Here is a 17,018-nt window from a genome sequence, read left to right as displayed (position 1 = left end):
CAGCCAAACACCAAGGTTTTTGATCTCCGCAACCGGAGTGGGGGTCGGCCCCAGCTCAGAGGGCCACCAAGTATCTCCCCATAGGTCCGTCCGCTTCCCGAAGATCATCACCTCAGTTTTTTTGGCGTTTAGTTGGAGACAGTTGGACGTCATCCAACCAGCCACCGCCCTGAGTCCTTCTCTGAATCTTGGGGCATCCACCCCAGAGTCCCCGCTGATCGTGACCGCTAGCTGGGTGTCATCTGCGTACGACACCATGGTCATACCACAGAGCTTCACAACCTCAGCCAGCGGCCTCACGTAGATGTTAAACAACGTGGGGCTCAGCGAGGAACCCTGTGGGACCCCAAGAGACAGAGGATGACATTTGGACTGGTAGGGCGGGGACGCCACACAGAAGGAACGATCCCTGAGAAACGAACGGAACCACTGGTGTGCAGTGCCGATCACCCCTATCTCCTCAAGACGTTGCAGGAGAATGTCATGGGAGACCGTGTCAAAGGCGGCGCTTAGGTCTAACAAAACAAGCGCCGCCGTTTGACCTGCATCCAGAACTACCAGAAGGTGCTCGACCATAGATAACAGTGCTGTCTCCGTACAGTGGCCAGCCCGAAAACCATTCTGGGTGTCGTCCAGAATGTTGGCACGCGACAGATGACCAGTGAGGGCGGTGTTGACATGCGCCTCCGCGAGTTTGGCTGGCCACGGGAGAAGCGAAATCGGGCGGTAGTTCTCCGATTTTGTAGGGTCGAGAGATGTTTTTTTCAAAATGGGCATTACTACCGCATGCTTCCATTTCAAAGGCACCTGGCCTGATGATAGCGACGTGTTGATTAAGTCGCAAACCGGGCGAGCAAAAACCTGGTCTCTGAACATAGGTGGCTTGAGCGGGTCGTCCGGCGACCCCAACTTAACTCGGAGAGCCAAGGCCGTGTAAGACTCCAAAGAGAGAGAGGGTAGAGAGTCTAGCACCACCTGATCCAACCGGATGGGAGGCCCCATACTGGTTTGTGCAGTGGAGGAGGGGAAGGCCCTATATATGGTCTGGACCTTCTCCAGGAAGAAAGCCGCCAGCGCTTCACAATGAGTATTGGAGCTGATGGAGTTACCGGCCGGCTTCCTTGCCACAAGGTCTTTAAGGGCCTTAAAGATGGTTTTAACAGGATTCCCACTATTGCGAAACTCCAGAGCGTAGTATTCAGCCCGGGTTCTACAAACCGCGCGGTGATAAGACTTGACCGCAGCCATATACAAGGTTTTTTTGCTGCTGTCATACCTCTTCCTCCAGTCTCTCTCTGCACGTCTGCAGACACTTTTCAGAGCCCTCAGATTGCCATCATACCAGGGACTGGGGGCGCGGGAGCCACACTTACTGGAAACCATCGGGATAAGGGAGTCGAGGGCCCTGGTTACCCATCCGCAGAAATGGTCATAACCAGACTCCACGTTCTCCACTGCACCCAGTGGGTCGTCAGTGAGAAGGCGGTAGAGATCTTCCGCCTTTAATTTGCTCCAGCGCCGTCTGGGCATGGCTCGCAGTGGCACCTTAAGTGGGGCTTCGTCAAGAGGACAGTGAATGGTCACGAGTGAGTGGTCTGACCAGGTCAGGGGGGGGGGGGGCACTATAACCCCTTCTAAGTTAGAAAAATACCCCAGCAATACCAACCCTGTTGGTGGGTCTGCGAACCAATACTCACACCAGGAAGTCCTGGAGGACGGAACGGCCAAAGAAGCCATCCCTCTGGACCTGACTGTCCAGGCAGTAGTGCCTCGCAAAGGTGTGAAGCGAGGCCCACGTAGCCGCCTGGCAAATGTCCTGCAGGGGGACTCCCCGACCCAGGGCAGTAGTAGCCGCCGTGGCCAGAGTGGAATGGGCCCTCAGCCCAACTGGAGGCTCCTTTCTAGCCAAGGAGTAGCACGCCTTGATGCATAAGACGACTCACCGAGAGATGGTCCGTTTATGCACCGCCCGTCCCTTCTTTGCACCTACGTAACCAACAAAGAGTTGGTCATCCACCCGGAACTGGCGTGTGCGATCCACATAGAATGAAAGCACACGTTTTGGGTCCAGATGATGGAGCCGCTCTTCATCCTTTGAGGGATGCGGAGGCGGGAAGAAAGAGGGCGAGGTGATGGACTGCCCGATGTGGAAAGCAGAGACTACCTTGGGTAGGAAAGATGGTTTTGTACGCAGCACCACTTTGTCCGGATGCACAGACAGGAAAGGGGGTTTTGCAAGATAGAGCCTGGAGCTCACTCACTCTCCTGGCAGAGGTGATGGCAACCAGGAAAGCTGTCTTCAAGGTGAGAAGACGGAGAGGACAAGAGTGAAGCGGCTCAAAGGGAGCGCACATCAGGAAAGTAAGAACCAGGTTCAAGTCCCACTGAGGCATCACAAAAGTAATAGGTGGAAACTTGTGCGTGATGCCCTTCAGAAAACGAGTTACTATAGGGGACTTGAACAAAGAAGGTTGATCAGGCAGCCTTAGGAAGGCCGAAAGGGCAGAAAGGTAGCCCTTGATAGTGCCCAGAGCAGAGCCCTGCTGGGCAAGAGAAAGAAGGAAGAGAAAGAAGGAAGAGAAGAACTTCAGAAAGAGGGGCAGAAAGGGGATCCACAGCCTTTGCTGTGCACCATGCCACAAATTTGTTCCACTGTCAGGTGTATACCGACTTTGTGGAGGGACGCCTGGCTGCCAGAATAACATTACAGACTTCTGGAGGCAAGTCAAATGGCCTCAACTGCCGCCGCCCAATCTCCAAGCATGGAGGTGGAGACTGGACAGGTTCGGGTGAAGGACTGTCCCCTGCTGCTGTGACAGAAGGTCCTCCTGAAGAGGCAGACGGATCAGGGGACCGACTGACAGAGTAGCTCGGGATACCAGAACCTTCGAGCCCAGTCCGGAGCCACAAGGATGACTTGGGCCCGGTCGCGCCTGATCTTCTTCAGCACTCTGGGCAGAAGTGGTATAGGCGGAAAGGCGTATAACAGACCGCAACTCCACTCGTGACGAAATGGGTCACCGAGCGAGTGCCGCCTTGGAAATTCCAACACGCAGAACTGATGACATTGCACGTTCTCTTCGGTGGCGAATAGATCTAACCAAGGCTCTCCCCACTGCAGAAAGATGCCTTGCGCCACGTCCGAGTTCAGACGCCATTCGTGACCTATCGAGCACCGTCGGCTGAGTTCGTCCGCCCTGGCGTTCATAGAACCGCCCAGGTGGTGAACCACCAGGGTCACGCCCTGATGTTCCAGCCACTGCCAGAGCCGCAGAGCCTCTTGACAGAGGGTCCAGGACCCCACACCGCCCTGTTTGTTGCAGTACCACATGGCGGTGGTGTTGTCCGTGAACACCTGCACTTCACTCCCCCGGACAGAGGGGAGGAATGCCTTCAGTGCTAGACTAATCGCCCGCAGCTCCAGAAGGTTGATATGGAGCCGGGACTCCACTGGAGACCAGAGGCCTCTGATCTCCACCTCTCCCATGTGGCCTCCCCAGCCCTGGAGGGACGCGTCCGTCACCACCAAGTGCTCCGGTTGGGGAAGGGAGAGGAATCTGCTGTTGACCCAATCGCGGTCCATGAGCCACCACTGCAGCTGTCTCGCAGCGCCCTCCGAGATCAGGACATGGTCGGACAGGTTGCCCTGATGCTGGGCCCACTGAAACTTCAGGTCCCACTGCAGAGCCCGCATCCGCCACCGGGCGTGATGCACCAGAAGGATGCAGGAAGCCATCAGCCCCAGGAGCCGCAGCGTCAACCTGACCGAAACCCGGGATAACGGCTGAAAGATCGGAATCAAAGCCTGAATATCCCGGACTCGCTGCTCGGGAGGATAAACCCGAAACTGCGCCGAGTCCAGAACAGCTCCGATGAAGAGGAGCTTTTGAGAGGGGCACAGGTGTGATTTCGGCACGTTGATGGAAAACCCCAGCAGGTGCAGGAGATCCTCCGTAATCTGGAGGTGGTTGTCGACTGTTTGGGGCTAGCCCGCCTTCAACAACCAGTCGTCGAGGTAGGGGGAAGACTGAAACCCCTAACATGCGCAGATGAGCTGCGACCACCGCCATCACTTTCGTGAACACCCGTGGGGCGCTGGTAAGGCCAAAGGGGAGCACGGTGAATTGAAAGTGCTCGAGGCCTACCGTGAACCGCAGGTAACGTCGGTGGGCCGGCAGGACGGGGATGTGAAAGTAGGCGTCCTGCAAGTCCAACGCCACCATCCAGTCTTGCGGGTCTAGGGAAGCCAAGACTTGAGCTAAAGTCAACATCTTGAACTTCTCCTTCCGGAGGAAGCCGTTGACGCTCCGTAGGTCCAAGATAGGGCGTAGGCCCCCTTTGTCCTTCTTGGGTACCAGAAAGTAGTGGGAGTAGCAACCACACCCTACTTCTGGCCCAGGAACGCGCTCGATGGCCCCCTTGGCCAAGAGAGCCGTAACTTCCTCCTGCAGAAGTTGCAAGTGGTACCCCGACACGCGGTGGTACTGCGGTGGCATGGCTGGAGGGGTCGCCTCGAAGGGGAGGGAGTAGTCCCTTCGGACGATTTGCAGCACCCACCTGTCCGATGTGACTGTGCGCCAGTGGAAGAGGTGATGGCGGACCCTGCCCCCCACTGGCGTCACATGGGCCTGAAAACTCGGACTAGGAAGGTTGTGAGGCGGATGCTGCGGGAGCGGGCGCAGACTGGCCTCGCCTTGGACCCCAACCGCCTCCCCGGCGGTTCCCACGGCCGCCACCGCGCTGAAGAATCTGTTTCGGCGAGTGGCTGACGGTCCGTGTGGGGGCGCCCCTTCCTTGGCCACGAAAGGAGCGAAAGGCACCCATTTGCTGGCGCGGGGCCGAGAGGCCCAAGGACTTGGCCGTAGCCCTGGATTCCTTAAAGCGCTCAAGCGCGTGGTCTGCCTGGTCGCCAAACCGGCGACGGCCATCAAACGGCATGTCCAGGAGTGTAGCCTGGACATCGGCCGAAAAATTGGCGCACCGTAGCCAGTCGTGGCGTCTGACCGCCACTGTCGTGGCCATCGCTCTGCCTAGCGTATCGGTGGTATCCAGTCCGCACCGGATAGAGTACCGTGCCGCATCTCGACCCTCCAATAGGGCTTGGGCGAGTTTAACCCTGACCTCCTCGGGGCATTGTGGCAGCACGCCCGCAACCGTGTCCCACAGGGTGTGGGTGTAGCGGCCCAAGAGGCATGCGGTGTTGACTGACCGCAGTCCCAGACTAAGGGACGAGAACACCTTCTTGCCAAATTGTTCAAACCTCTTGGATTCCCTGTCGGGAGGGGCCGACGGGAAGGCGGTCTGGGAGGTAGAGGCCTGGATAACCAGGCTCTCAGGGGTTGGATGGGTCGACAGGAAGCTTGGGTCACCCGGAGCCGGGCGGTAGCGTCTGGCCACGTTCCTGTCCACAGGCTGTCCTGAGGCGGGCTTGGACCAGGTGCCCAGCAGAACGTCAGATAAGGCCTCATTGAACGGCAGCAGAGGCTCGACCAAGCTTGACTGCGGTTTGAGGACCTCGGTGAGGAGATTAGTCCTCAAGGCCGCTGAGGGGAGCGTAAGGTTTAAGGCCTTAGCCGCCCGCATCAGTACAACGCTATAGGCTGCCCCCTCCTCCGTAGCCACGGTTGGAGGGGAGACAAAACCAGTGTCTGGAGAGAGATCCAGGCCGCTGGCCTCCCTAAGCTCCTCTGTCCAGTCCGCTTGGTCCTGACACTCCCGTGTCAGAGGATCCTCAGACCCCTCCCAGTCCTCTTCCTCACCCAATGCCTGGTAGCCAGGATCAAAAATTGGGGCCTGTTCGTTAAAGTAGAATGTACCCAAAGCGGACTCGTACGGCGCCCAACGTGGCCGTTTCGACGGCTGAACGGGATCGATAGAAGGACTGGGGCCGGCGTCGACCGAAGTCGGCGCCGGTGGTGACACCCTTGGGGCGGCGCCGGTGAGGTCGTAAGGTCGAACGAATCCGGAGCCGGATCTGGCCGGGGCCTGCGGCGCCGGGACCGTAGTCCCGGGGCCGAAGCCGCCTGTATTTGAACTACACCAATGGTTCTTTATCTGGTTTTCAAGAAGACAGTTACTTGTGCTTCTCTAATATAAGTATTAGTTAAGGACTTAGAGCAGTGTTCACAAGATTTGTCAACAGTGGAGTCAGGAGCCAGGTTTAGTGGAACAAGGATGTGAATCCACCAGGGTTTGTGGTCATACATGTTTTGAGGCCTCTTTGATCTGTATCAGCAGCTCTAGTATTAAAGGCTGTTCAGAAGTCAAGGGTTGTAGACGTGAGATATCTAAATACTTATTCACCATATTCAGTCGAAAATCTTCTGCTTGGTAAAACAGTTTATAAAAGGAACCAAAGTTTGCTGCTATCTCTCTATAAATATTTCTCAGGAAAACATTATCTCTAACTTGAACTTATCTTTCATCACTTTCGCATTGAGGTGCAGGCTATTTGGTGGTTTGCTTTGTTTCTCCGTTATAGGCAAGTTGCTCAGTCTTAATGAGTATGTGCTTTGCCTTTTCTATGTCCAGTGCCCTAATTGCTATCAGGCAATTACACAGTACCTGCACTTTGGTATATGCCTGCCAATTATTTTACCTGGATTTTCAATTTCTCTCTAAATTTGTCTCTCATTTTATTTTATCTGGTTAAGGTGGCCATCAGGATGCTCATTGTGATCACCAGAAGTATCCCTTGATGACTTTCTTGTATATAATCTTCAGCTATGTAGCTGGGGTCTCTACTTCTACTGACAGTTTTATCATACAGGTGGGTTTTTGTAAGGGAAAATTGACAATTAACCCGGCATGTGATTGGAGAAGGCAACATCCCAGTTCTGTATGAGTTATATTATCTATCAGAAAAGAGCTTACTTAAATGTGACTTGAGGCCTGATTTAGAATTTGACAGGCCCTATGAGGAAGTTTTCGGTCAACTGAGACCCCGTTGACTGCATCGATGGAAAACATAAGGTCTGCCCAGCCCCATACAAGATGGTCAGACCTATGGTTTGGCAGAAAGGGTAGAGTACCTTGTCCTCCAAACAGTAAATATTGTGTTTGTCGTATTGTATGTGGAACAGTAAATGCAGTGAGAGTAATTTGGTTGCTCTACGTGCCAGATCCTCTTTGGACATAAACCTGATAAACCCTCTCCCAGAGAGGACTATTTTTAAGCCTGTTCATCACTAGATTTAGCTCCTTCCAATGATGATCACACACTGAGACACCCTCAGTATTTCAGCTATAGCAGTCTTAACGCCTTAACCGCGGCGGCAATTCCGCCGCGGTGCGGACGTTCAAATGAGTGGGTGGGGCTGCGACGGCCGTTGGCCATTCGCAGCACCAGGGAGGGAGTGCTCCCGTCGGGAGCACGGAAGGGGTTAAGGAATCTCTTGGTCTGAGTTAGGAACACATATTATTGTGTATTTAGTTTAGCCAGCCTTCATTAACGACAACAGTGCCCTCCCAGCCATGTCCAGGATCACCTGCATGACCTTGCATTGACATCGTTGTGCTATTATGATAGCCATTCCACTTGACTTGGTGGAGCCTGATAAAGATCGCCCTGGAATATATTTAGATTTATTTAGATTTCAGACCCAAAAACTTTATTTTGCAGGTGTGTTTCCTGAGTAAAATATATCGCATTTTATTTAACAGGTTTAAAACCGCTAATATTTTGGTAGGAGTACTCAGGCCTCTAGCTTTAAAAGACATCTGCTTCAGTGCTATCAACATCGGACCTCCAATTTCACAACACTCACATAAATCCTAAAAGAAATCCAGCACATGAGGAAAATGTCTACTGAAAATAGTTCAAATCAACTTTTCAGCTCACCAGTGGGAAAATCTTCTAAATTTGTAGCCCCATTCTCTTCAAGCTCTGGCATGCCAGCATCTGATTCCCCAGGATTGACTGCTTCTGTGAAAACAAATAAATGAAACCATACAAGCTTGCACTTCTTAGCATTTTATGTTTTAGTCTTTTTGCTGTTAAAGAATGAATTTTCAAGCATCAATTGCAGCATAAAACAATCCACATTCAGTACTATATCTCTAAATCGTATACCAAAGATAAGTTGTCCTGGTTTCAATGTATTTTTTTTGCAGACATCAGTGGTGTTTTCACAGTTTTTAACAAAACTTTTTACATTGGTTCTTATTGGGAACTAATCCACACAAAAGTCACAAAACAATTTTTCTACTGTTTACATATTTTTGCAGTGATTTTTTTATAAAGCACATATTTTAATTCACATGAGCGGAAGTCACTTATGATTCCTGCCAAACCGGCGACGTGCCTCAGTTTTTTAATAGATTCAGTGGAGAAGTCACTGAGTCTCCCTTCTCAGAAGGTGCCAAAGATCCACAGAGAGTTGCAGAGGATGCTGACCAGATCCATGACGTCTCTGTGGCCGGATTGTGGGCCTCCTCGCCTCATCTAGCTAGACAGTCTTTCTGGGCCCTCCTTTTTACAGGGCCCTTCAGTGCCTCAAGGCCTTTCATCTCTGCTGGGGTTTACCGTATTAAGAACTGATTCAACTCATGGAAAAGGTCAAGGAACCGATGAGGTGGTAGCTCGACTAAGTGGAGGCGCCGAACGCCCGGGCTATTTTCGGTTACAACCGGGACTTGGTGATAGAGTCTGATGCCAGCTTATTAGGCTGGGGAGTCCATTGCAGTGACTCCTTCACAGGAGGAAGGTGGTCCACAGAAGAGCAGCAACTCCATATCAACTGTTTGGAGTTGAAGGCCAGGTCACTCACATTCAAATGTTGGCCGAAGGACCGGGCAGCCTGCAGTGTCCTCAAGAAGGACACTGTGACAACAGTGAGATACATCAACCACTTAGGGAAGTACCAAGTCAAAAGTTCAGGTGCATCTTGCCAAGGAGTTTTGGGCCTTCTGCCTGTCCCGCAACATCTCTGTGACAGCAAAGTACCTTCCCGGAGAGTCCATCGTAGTGGCAGATTGGTGCTCCAGGGATTGCTTGGACATGAGCCCGTGGCAGTTGAACCCCTCTTTTTTTCAGAGACTGGACTCCATTTGGGGTCCTTTCTCCGTAGACCTATTTGCCTCTCGGCTGGACCACCAGCTATGCCAATATTTGAGCTGGAAGCTCGTATCCTCTGGCGACGACCACTAATGCTTTTCTTCAGGACTGGTCCTTGGAGATGGGGTACGCCTTTCCCTCGTCTGCCATGATCATGAGATTTTCAGCTTCGGTTCACAGAGGATGAGGGTAGTGCTTATCACGCTGGTCTGGTGGTCTCAAGTGTGGTTTACATTTCTTCTGGAACTTTCCTGGGATTCTACAATCCTTCTACCCCACATTCCAGATCGCCTCCTGAATCCTCTGGGCAATCATCACTCACAACTCCTCCAAGGCGGAGTGTCCCTATTGGCGTAGCAGATTTCCATCAATTTTCGAGTGTCCCTGGCATTTCAGGAGAAACTGAAAGAATGCAAGACTTAGTCAGGGTGGATGGAACAAACAAACGTTACAGGTTTGCATTGTCCAGATGGGTCCGTTGGTGTCTTAGGAACGAGCAGGATCTCATGGGGAGCGATGTTATCCCTGTGCTGCATTTTTTGGCATCCCTGGCCTCCCAGGGTTTGGCCTACCGTATGATCAACTCTTATCGGTCAGCTATTTTGGAAGGTCCCTTTCCCATCCAAGGGTCCCCTGTAGGGGAGCACCAGTTAGTGTGTAAGTTTATGAGAGGCATATATTTAGCTCTCCCTCCTGAGCCTCGTTATTCAACCTTATGAGACGTAAACAAGTTTCTAAAGCTCTTCAAGTCTTGACAGCCAAATAAGTATTTGTCAAGTAAGCAGCTGTCTGTGAAGCTAACCATGCTCTTATGTCTGGTATCTTGCAAGCGAGTGTGAGATGGGAAAGCCTTGGATATCTCGGAACGGGTCTTTACCCCGCAAGTGGACACTTTCCATATCTCCCGCAGAACAAAAATGAATTATAAACTGGTCTCTTTTTCAGCTTTTGACAAAGCTCCTAAGTTGTTTGTGATGAGCTGCCTCAGGGCTTATGAAAAGATGACGGAAGAACTCTGCCTACACGGTGAGTGTCAGTTACTGATTTCCCTCAGGAAAACTTTCAAGGTGGTAAATCCCCCCACCATTGCTAGCTGGATCTGCTGGGTTATGCAAGAAGTGGGTGTTGAGATCTTGCAGTTTGGAGCTCATTCTGTCAGTGGGGAAATGGCTTGAAAGGCTTTTTCCCTCGGGCTCGCCTTGAGGACATTAAAGCAGCAGACTAGTCTTCTGACTATGTTGAAGCGTTTCTATTTTAAACTGGTCATGTATATGGCGTCTTTAGTGGGGGGCAGGCTTTGAACTCGCATAATCCTTGCCTCCTGTCCTGACATAGAATGACAAATTTCCTAGTAGGCATGAAGGAAAGTTTCAATTCTATTAAAAGCATGGAGGCAAGGATTATTCCCACCCAAGAAAGAGCCTGAGGGCATAGACTTCTTTCTGGTGGCTATTGCATGTCAATTGTTCGTACGGTATAAGTACCCTTTGTATGTTTCTTCCCGGTTATCTGCGTCTGCTCTTGAGTTGAAGGTGATACTTGATTTATGAGCTAAACAAAGAAGGACAAACCCACTATGCGGATGTGGTACAATCACTGGTATGCTTAGTACTTGGACTCATTAGGTTTGTTTAAAAGACCCCTCACACACCAACATAGTTGGTGTCATGCTTCATCATTGCAATCCCAACCGGGTGGCCGAATGCCCCCCGGTTGTGCTACGATGACGGATTACAGTGAAGCTGGTGTAGTGTGAGTGTGTGATGTGACGTGAATTCTGTTAAAAATACCTCTCAGAATCCTTGCCTGTAAACTTTATTAGTGGCGACTCAGGATATGGTTAAAATAAGTGTAGTGCAACAAAACGGGAAATTATTAACCTTAGTTGACTATGTGGATGGTCTACAGGTTTCAGCCCGCAAAGGTATATGTTGGGGGCTTTCTTCAGGACCGGAAAGTGTAATGTGAGTGGCAAAGTGGAAAGTGCCACGTGAAAAAAGAAGTGAAGTACCTACACATGCGCTAAGGACGACAGGAGACCACAGCAGGTTTACAGGCGGGTTCCATACCGAGACCAAATCAGACATCGGATGAGACCCCTCCTGAGCCCCGATCAGCTGCCAACATCCATACATAGTGTTTTTTTCAAGTGTCCATAAGTACGTTGACTCTCAGTCCACAGACCTTAGCGCCTGTGTAGGTACTTCACTTTTTTTTCACATGGCACTTTCCACTTTGCCACTCACATTTCACTTTCCGGAATTACATTGAACTTCGGAAGTGCTTGTAATGTGTGACGCTCGATGGTTGTTTTAGTATGAATTTGTCCGGTCTAACTTGAGGCACATTTGCAGAGTGGCCAATACTGAAGTTGCTGAGAACATAAAAATCAGCACGGAAATTATTTTATTGCCAAGATAGATCATGGACTCTACACTGCTGTAGAAGCTTGAGTACAGGTGGAGAGATGCATCGATAGAGCTGTGCTGTACCAAAGAAGTATCAGATTAGGCCTGGTTGGGCGGTGGGCATCAAGAAAGAGTCGTGCAAGGGGTCCAGCATTTATCACATAAGGCAAAAATGAAGTGCATTGCAGAGCTATTCGTAGAGGCCCCTCTGTTTCACACAAGCACAGTCAGAATGATCTAGTAGTGTTCATTGGCAGAGTTCTGCATCTATGTATAAACTAGCACATACCAAATGAACACACTACCATATTTGTTGTACTGCTGCCAAGTGAAATCCTCATTTTCTTTTCTTCTTTAATGGTTACCCTTCATATCTTCCCCACCACCTCCCCATTTCACTTGTCTCTAATATCCTAGCCGGAGTTATTTTAAGGCTTGAGTATGCTTGCATAAGACCTTGAGACACATGGCATTTCTAATAAAAGTCTGACATTTTTGTTTTGCCGTTTTATATAGCGCAAACTCTACCTGAACGTATTGGAGTGCTTTACATGAGCGCCAGTTACATAACATTACACAAGGACACATTTATTTTTAACTGTAGTACTATTGGCAGCTGCACGAGAAATTATATCAAATGATATGTGTTATGCAGAGCCTGCAGAGGGGACATTATTCTGGCCGGCGGCAATACAATATTAGGCCAATCATTGTAGCCTTCAGAGCAACATTAAGAATGAAAACTAAGGGTCTGCTAAAAGTAAAGCACCTCCCTATGACCCGCCTTAGGCATACCTATGATTGGAATGCTGATTGAAGTAACCCAGACAGCAAGTCCGGGATGCTGACAGATGAATTTGGATTAAGAGGATGACAACGGTGATGCAGCCATATTTACTTCCCCCCACAGGTACCGACAAAGCTGACTTATTGCCCAGTCAAAACACAAGCACCCTAGATGCCTCCTTGGTAGTGGAATTGGAGAGCCTTTCATGACCATTTGCGATGGAGGGAGCTTTCTTCAGCACAGTCATCTCCCATTTAACAAGGCCCTTATGGAGCCTATCAAGGTGGCTTGGGACACCAACTAATCCACTTAAACACAGACAGTGAGCAGAAGGATTACCTGCCGCCATCAGTGATCTCTGGGGATCTGGCTTTCCTGTCATTTCACTCTCCACCAGAAATCCGGACTTCTAATGTGATTTCTAATCCCGGTCACAATTAGCTTTATGCCTTCATCATCAGAACAGTGAGGCCACTACTTTCACCTTTAAAAAACAAATTATTTTTAACCCCCGCATTCAGATGAGTCCGAAGTCCTGGCACTGATGTGATGCAAGACATGCCCATGCCTCTTTTCCAGTTGGACAGGACCCTCCATCGAAGGCATATCACTGCCCCCAATGAACTTTGAAGAGAAACGGTTCTCCTACACAGTGTCCTTTTACAATTAGCAAGCGGGCAGCAGCAGCTCAGACAGATAGACTGCAGCGTCGACGCTGAGGCGCTGCTGTAGCTTAAAAATAAATGCGCAAAACAGGCTAAATTAAGCCCGAAAAATAGGCACTGGCCAACATAGCATTTTCTCACACAAATCGGAAAGATATCGCCCAATTGTGAGGGAAATTGCCCAATCTGTTGCACACGTCTGGTGTGAAAAGGAGTTTTAATCTGCTCTACACACCAATGGAAACGTGCGCAGTCGGCAATAGCAGCGATGAGAGCCTGCGCTTTCTGCAGCCATAAGGACGCCGCATTAGACAAAGCAGGTCATTCAGCAGGCAGACCAGTTCCATTACAATATTTCAGAGCGACGTACATGCAAGCTGAGAAAAATATACTTCTTTGGAACACTCTAGCAGTGCTATGGCGGGCACTATGGCAGTCCTTATTTTACCTGCATTTATTGCCTCGGGCAGTCATGAACAACTGCTTGCTGGGGGGCGTGGCTTGGAAGCCGATGGCGGAGGGAGGGTGAGATTGCAGCTCCGCGCTAGCCCCGCCGCTTATCCTGACTTGGGGGCTGCTGTGCCCCCCTAAATTGGCCCCTGGTGCTGGGGGAAGGCAGCGGTCACTCCCCCGGTGAATCAGTGGACTGCGTGCCCCCCTGGGCGCTCTTCTGCGCTTCATGGCTTGATGCGAGGCTGCTGCGCAAGATTGCGGCGACCGCAACTTGAAGGAGGCGCAGGAGCTCCGTGAGGGCTTGCCCGTCTGGCCTGCCGAGCCGGCGGTGCGTTCTACCTGCCGGCGAACTGACCTGTGTGACCTGCGGAGCAGTGGCGGCCCGCGGCTGCCTATGTGACAGCCGCTCTGTAAGGTGGAATCGGCCTGTGGCCGGCCGGCAGCATTTCTGGGCAGGAGGCACGAGGGGGACCTGGCGCCGCCCCATGCGACTTCCCCTAGCTGGGCAACGGTAACGGCTGGCTACTGGAGGTGAGCAGCAGGAGGGGGCTGTGCGAGGGGGACGCAGTGTGTTGTGTGCGCCCTCCTCCCCCCTCCAGTTGACTCCTGTCCTCTTCCCCCCTGGCGAGGCTGCCAGATGCTACGGGAAGTGGTGCGGCCAGACCGGGCTGTGAGAGGCTCACCTGGGGACAATCATGCGCTGGGGGACAGACGGTGGGGATCTGCCCTGCTGCCCCATTTGGTGAGACTTGACTGCGAAGACTGGTGCGGAGCAGGCCCCTGCCATATGTGAAACTTTAGCTGGGAGCCTGGTTGATTTCCCTGGAACGAGCTATGGCTGAATAGTAGTGTGTGATTGGGACCCTCCCAACGCTGCAGAGAGCCTCTCCTTTCCTTTCCTTGGCCCCCCCCTCCGTCGACATTGGTGCACATTCCCTGTGGGGGTACGCTGGTGACTACTACAGCGTTGCGGGGCTGGGACTACTGGCAAACCCGGCTGCTGAGAGTGCCTAGTGCCCGACCTGCAACGACGTGGGGCACATTCCTTGAGGGGGGGACGTGCGCCAGTGGGCATATTTCTCTTCCCTGCCTTCTACTGATAGTTGCCTCACCGGCCGGAAGCCCCATACAGAGGCGACGTGGATTGCTGATAACGAGGGCCAAACGAGAGAGGGATCCTCGAAGAGCTGCCGCAGATAGTTACGCCCCACCTGCCAGAGCCCCTTGCTAAGCCTGCAGCTCCTGGTCTTCCTAGCGAGGGCCTCGACTCGCGGCTGTGACATTGCAGGGCCTGGTCCTGCCTGACCGTGGGACTCACTACTGCAGCTCTCTGTCCCCCGTAGGGGCGGCACCATTGGACGACTAATACAGGGCCTGTGGTGGGAACAAGTCTCCTGAATTGGGCTGAACCTGCGGACTTTGAACATGGGGAAACCCCGAGGAACAAAGAGGGGGAACCTCCCAGAACAATGCGGAGCCAGATGTGGAGCGGGGACCGCGAGACCCGGACCCTATCCCTCCTGGTTCACTCCCACAGCACCAAGTAGATCAGATCCTACAGGCTATCACGGACACTAGAACGACCCTTCAGCAAGATATCGCGCAGGTGGCGACGGGTTTGGGACTCCTGAAGGCTGACCATGCTAAATTGTCCGACAGGGTGCGACAGACGGAGCTTACGCTGGAAGACGTGGGGCCGGCGCAGCATAAGCTGGACGCCCTGATGGTGGATGCCATGGCCCGACTGCAGACCTTGGAAAAGAGAGCTGATGATGCGGAAGGCCCCAATAGGAGGAATAATGTCCGCGTAGTGGGTTTACCGGAACGGATTGAGGGGACTGATATGGTGGCCTACTTAGAGCACTGGTTCCGGGAGGTGGTCGCACCGGAAGGCCTGTCGCAGTTCTACACACTGGAGAGGGCTCACAGGGTGCCAGCGCGCCCGCCGGATCCTTGTCGCCCGTCTCGGCCAGTGGTGGCACACCTCCTCCATTACAGAGACAGAGAGAGAGATCTACTCCTCCATCAGGAAAGGACAACCGGACCCTACACCGTGGACAATAGCAATGTCATGCTGCTTCCGGACTATACACTTGAGGTGCAGCGGGCCAGGGCCTCCTTTTTAGCAGTCAAGCGGGCGCTACGCGACAAAAGCTTGTAATACTCTTTGATGCTTCCAGCTCGGCTGAGGATTGCCCTGGATGGCAAAACACACTTCTGCAACAGTCCTGAGAAAGCCTGGACATGGCTGGAGGAATATAAAGCTGGCAGGGGGGAGGCTGGACTACCGTCCCAGCATCCGGCACTAGAACAACGACTTTGCCGATCCCGCCGTGTCCGAAGACGTCACTCGGTGCCTGGGGGCCCGTCGCAGTCCCAGACTGAAGCGGAGCGGTTGGCGGCGTTGCAAGCCGTGGTGATTATCGCTGGGACGGAGGCATCTATTCCAGTGCCGACCACGGGGTCTGAAAGGGCGGCTGACAACACTGAGACCGAACTGGCAGCCAGTTTCTTCCCGAGGTGACGCCGGGCGCGGCAGATGACATGGTGGATGCTCCGTAACGCCAAGGAAAACTGGGGATCTCTATTGTGGCTGCTGCTGATGACTACTTCCTGAAACTCTGGGTGGCGGGCGGCTGGGGCCTGGGGAGCTTGGGGCTCTGGAGGGCTGGGGGGTGCCGGGTCACCAGTGGATCTTTGAGCTATTGATGAGGGAGCGCTGCCGCCTTCACCACTGGGGGCTTGGATATTGCTGAGGAGTTGGTGCCGGGACATTGGCTGACTGTTGTTGTTCGCTAGGCTCTAACCCACCCCCGCCGGATGGTTCACAGTACGCCTTGACGTCTTGTGAGGGCGTTTGTTGGGTTCAGCTTGGATGGGATTCACTAGGTTAGTGCCTATTCTGGGGAGGGAGGGAGGTGTTTGGGAGGGATCTGAGGTAGTTGGGGTAGGGGGGAGATTCAGTTTTGGGTTAGTACTCACCGGCGTGTCTAGTAGGGAGCAGCAAATTATTGTGCTTTGTCATATTGTTTATGGGTCCGTTACCTGATGTGAAGTGTGTGACTTGGAATGTGCGGGGGTTACACACTATGCAGAGACGGCACAAAATCCACTCCTATTTAGTACGCAGAGGTGCGCAGATAGTATTCCTGCAAGAGACACACCTGACTAAAACGAAGGATTAGCACTGCAGCGTAGATGGCGAGGGCAACTTTATTGTACTACTTACCCAGCCTTTGCGAGAGGAGCAATGATTTGGATCAGGGCCGGGGTCCCTTTCCAGATGACTGAACAGGTGATAGATCGTGAGGGCCGGTATGTGGTAGTTGTGGGGCGCCTTCATGGGCGAGATGTGACCCTCTGCAGTGTTTACGCCCCTAACATAGAGCAAGCGACTTTTTTTGCTTGCATGTCTGAATCACTGGCTGCCTACTTCACGAATCCTGGAATGATGGGAGGAGATTTTAACTCCATAGCCGATGTAGACATGGATAGGTTCCACCCCCCGTTACCTGATGCCCCAATTCATAAATTGTCAAAGATCAGATTGCAATGGCAGGGAAACTGGGGGCTTGTTGATGTATGGCGGACACAGCACCCTGGTGAGCGCGATTACTCCTACTTTTCGGCCTTGCACGAGCTGCATGTGC

At 52.4% G+C, this 17,018-nt stretch overlaps 1 protein-coding gene across 5 annotated transcripts in view; it reads right to left on the bottom strand.

Moving 5' to 3' along the window:
- Window positions 1–17,018, bottom strand: part of GOLM2 (golgi membrane protein 2) — a 510,098-nt gene that overhangs the window by 307,902 nt on the left and 185,178 nt on the right. For all 5 annotated transcript variants that reach the window (XM_086957907.1, XM_086957904.1, XM_086957905.1 and 2 more), the window contains exon 6: window positions 7,841–7,924. In XM_086957907.1, the coding sequence (XP_086814033.1) occupies window positions 7,841–7,924 (84 nt within the window). The remainder of the gene's footprint in view (window positions 1–7,840; window positions 7,925–17,018) is intronic.

This window comes from Lissotriton vulgaris, chromosome 2_1 (assembly GCF_964263255.1).
Source record: "Lissotriton vulgaris chromosome 2_1, aLisVul1.2, whole genome shotgun sequence".
NCBI classification, from domain to species: Eukaryota; Metazoa; Chordata; class Amphibia; order Caudata; family Salamandridae; genus Lissotriton; species Lissotriton vulgaris.
This window is presented reverse-complemented; position numbering and strand designations above follow the sequence as displayed.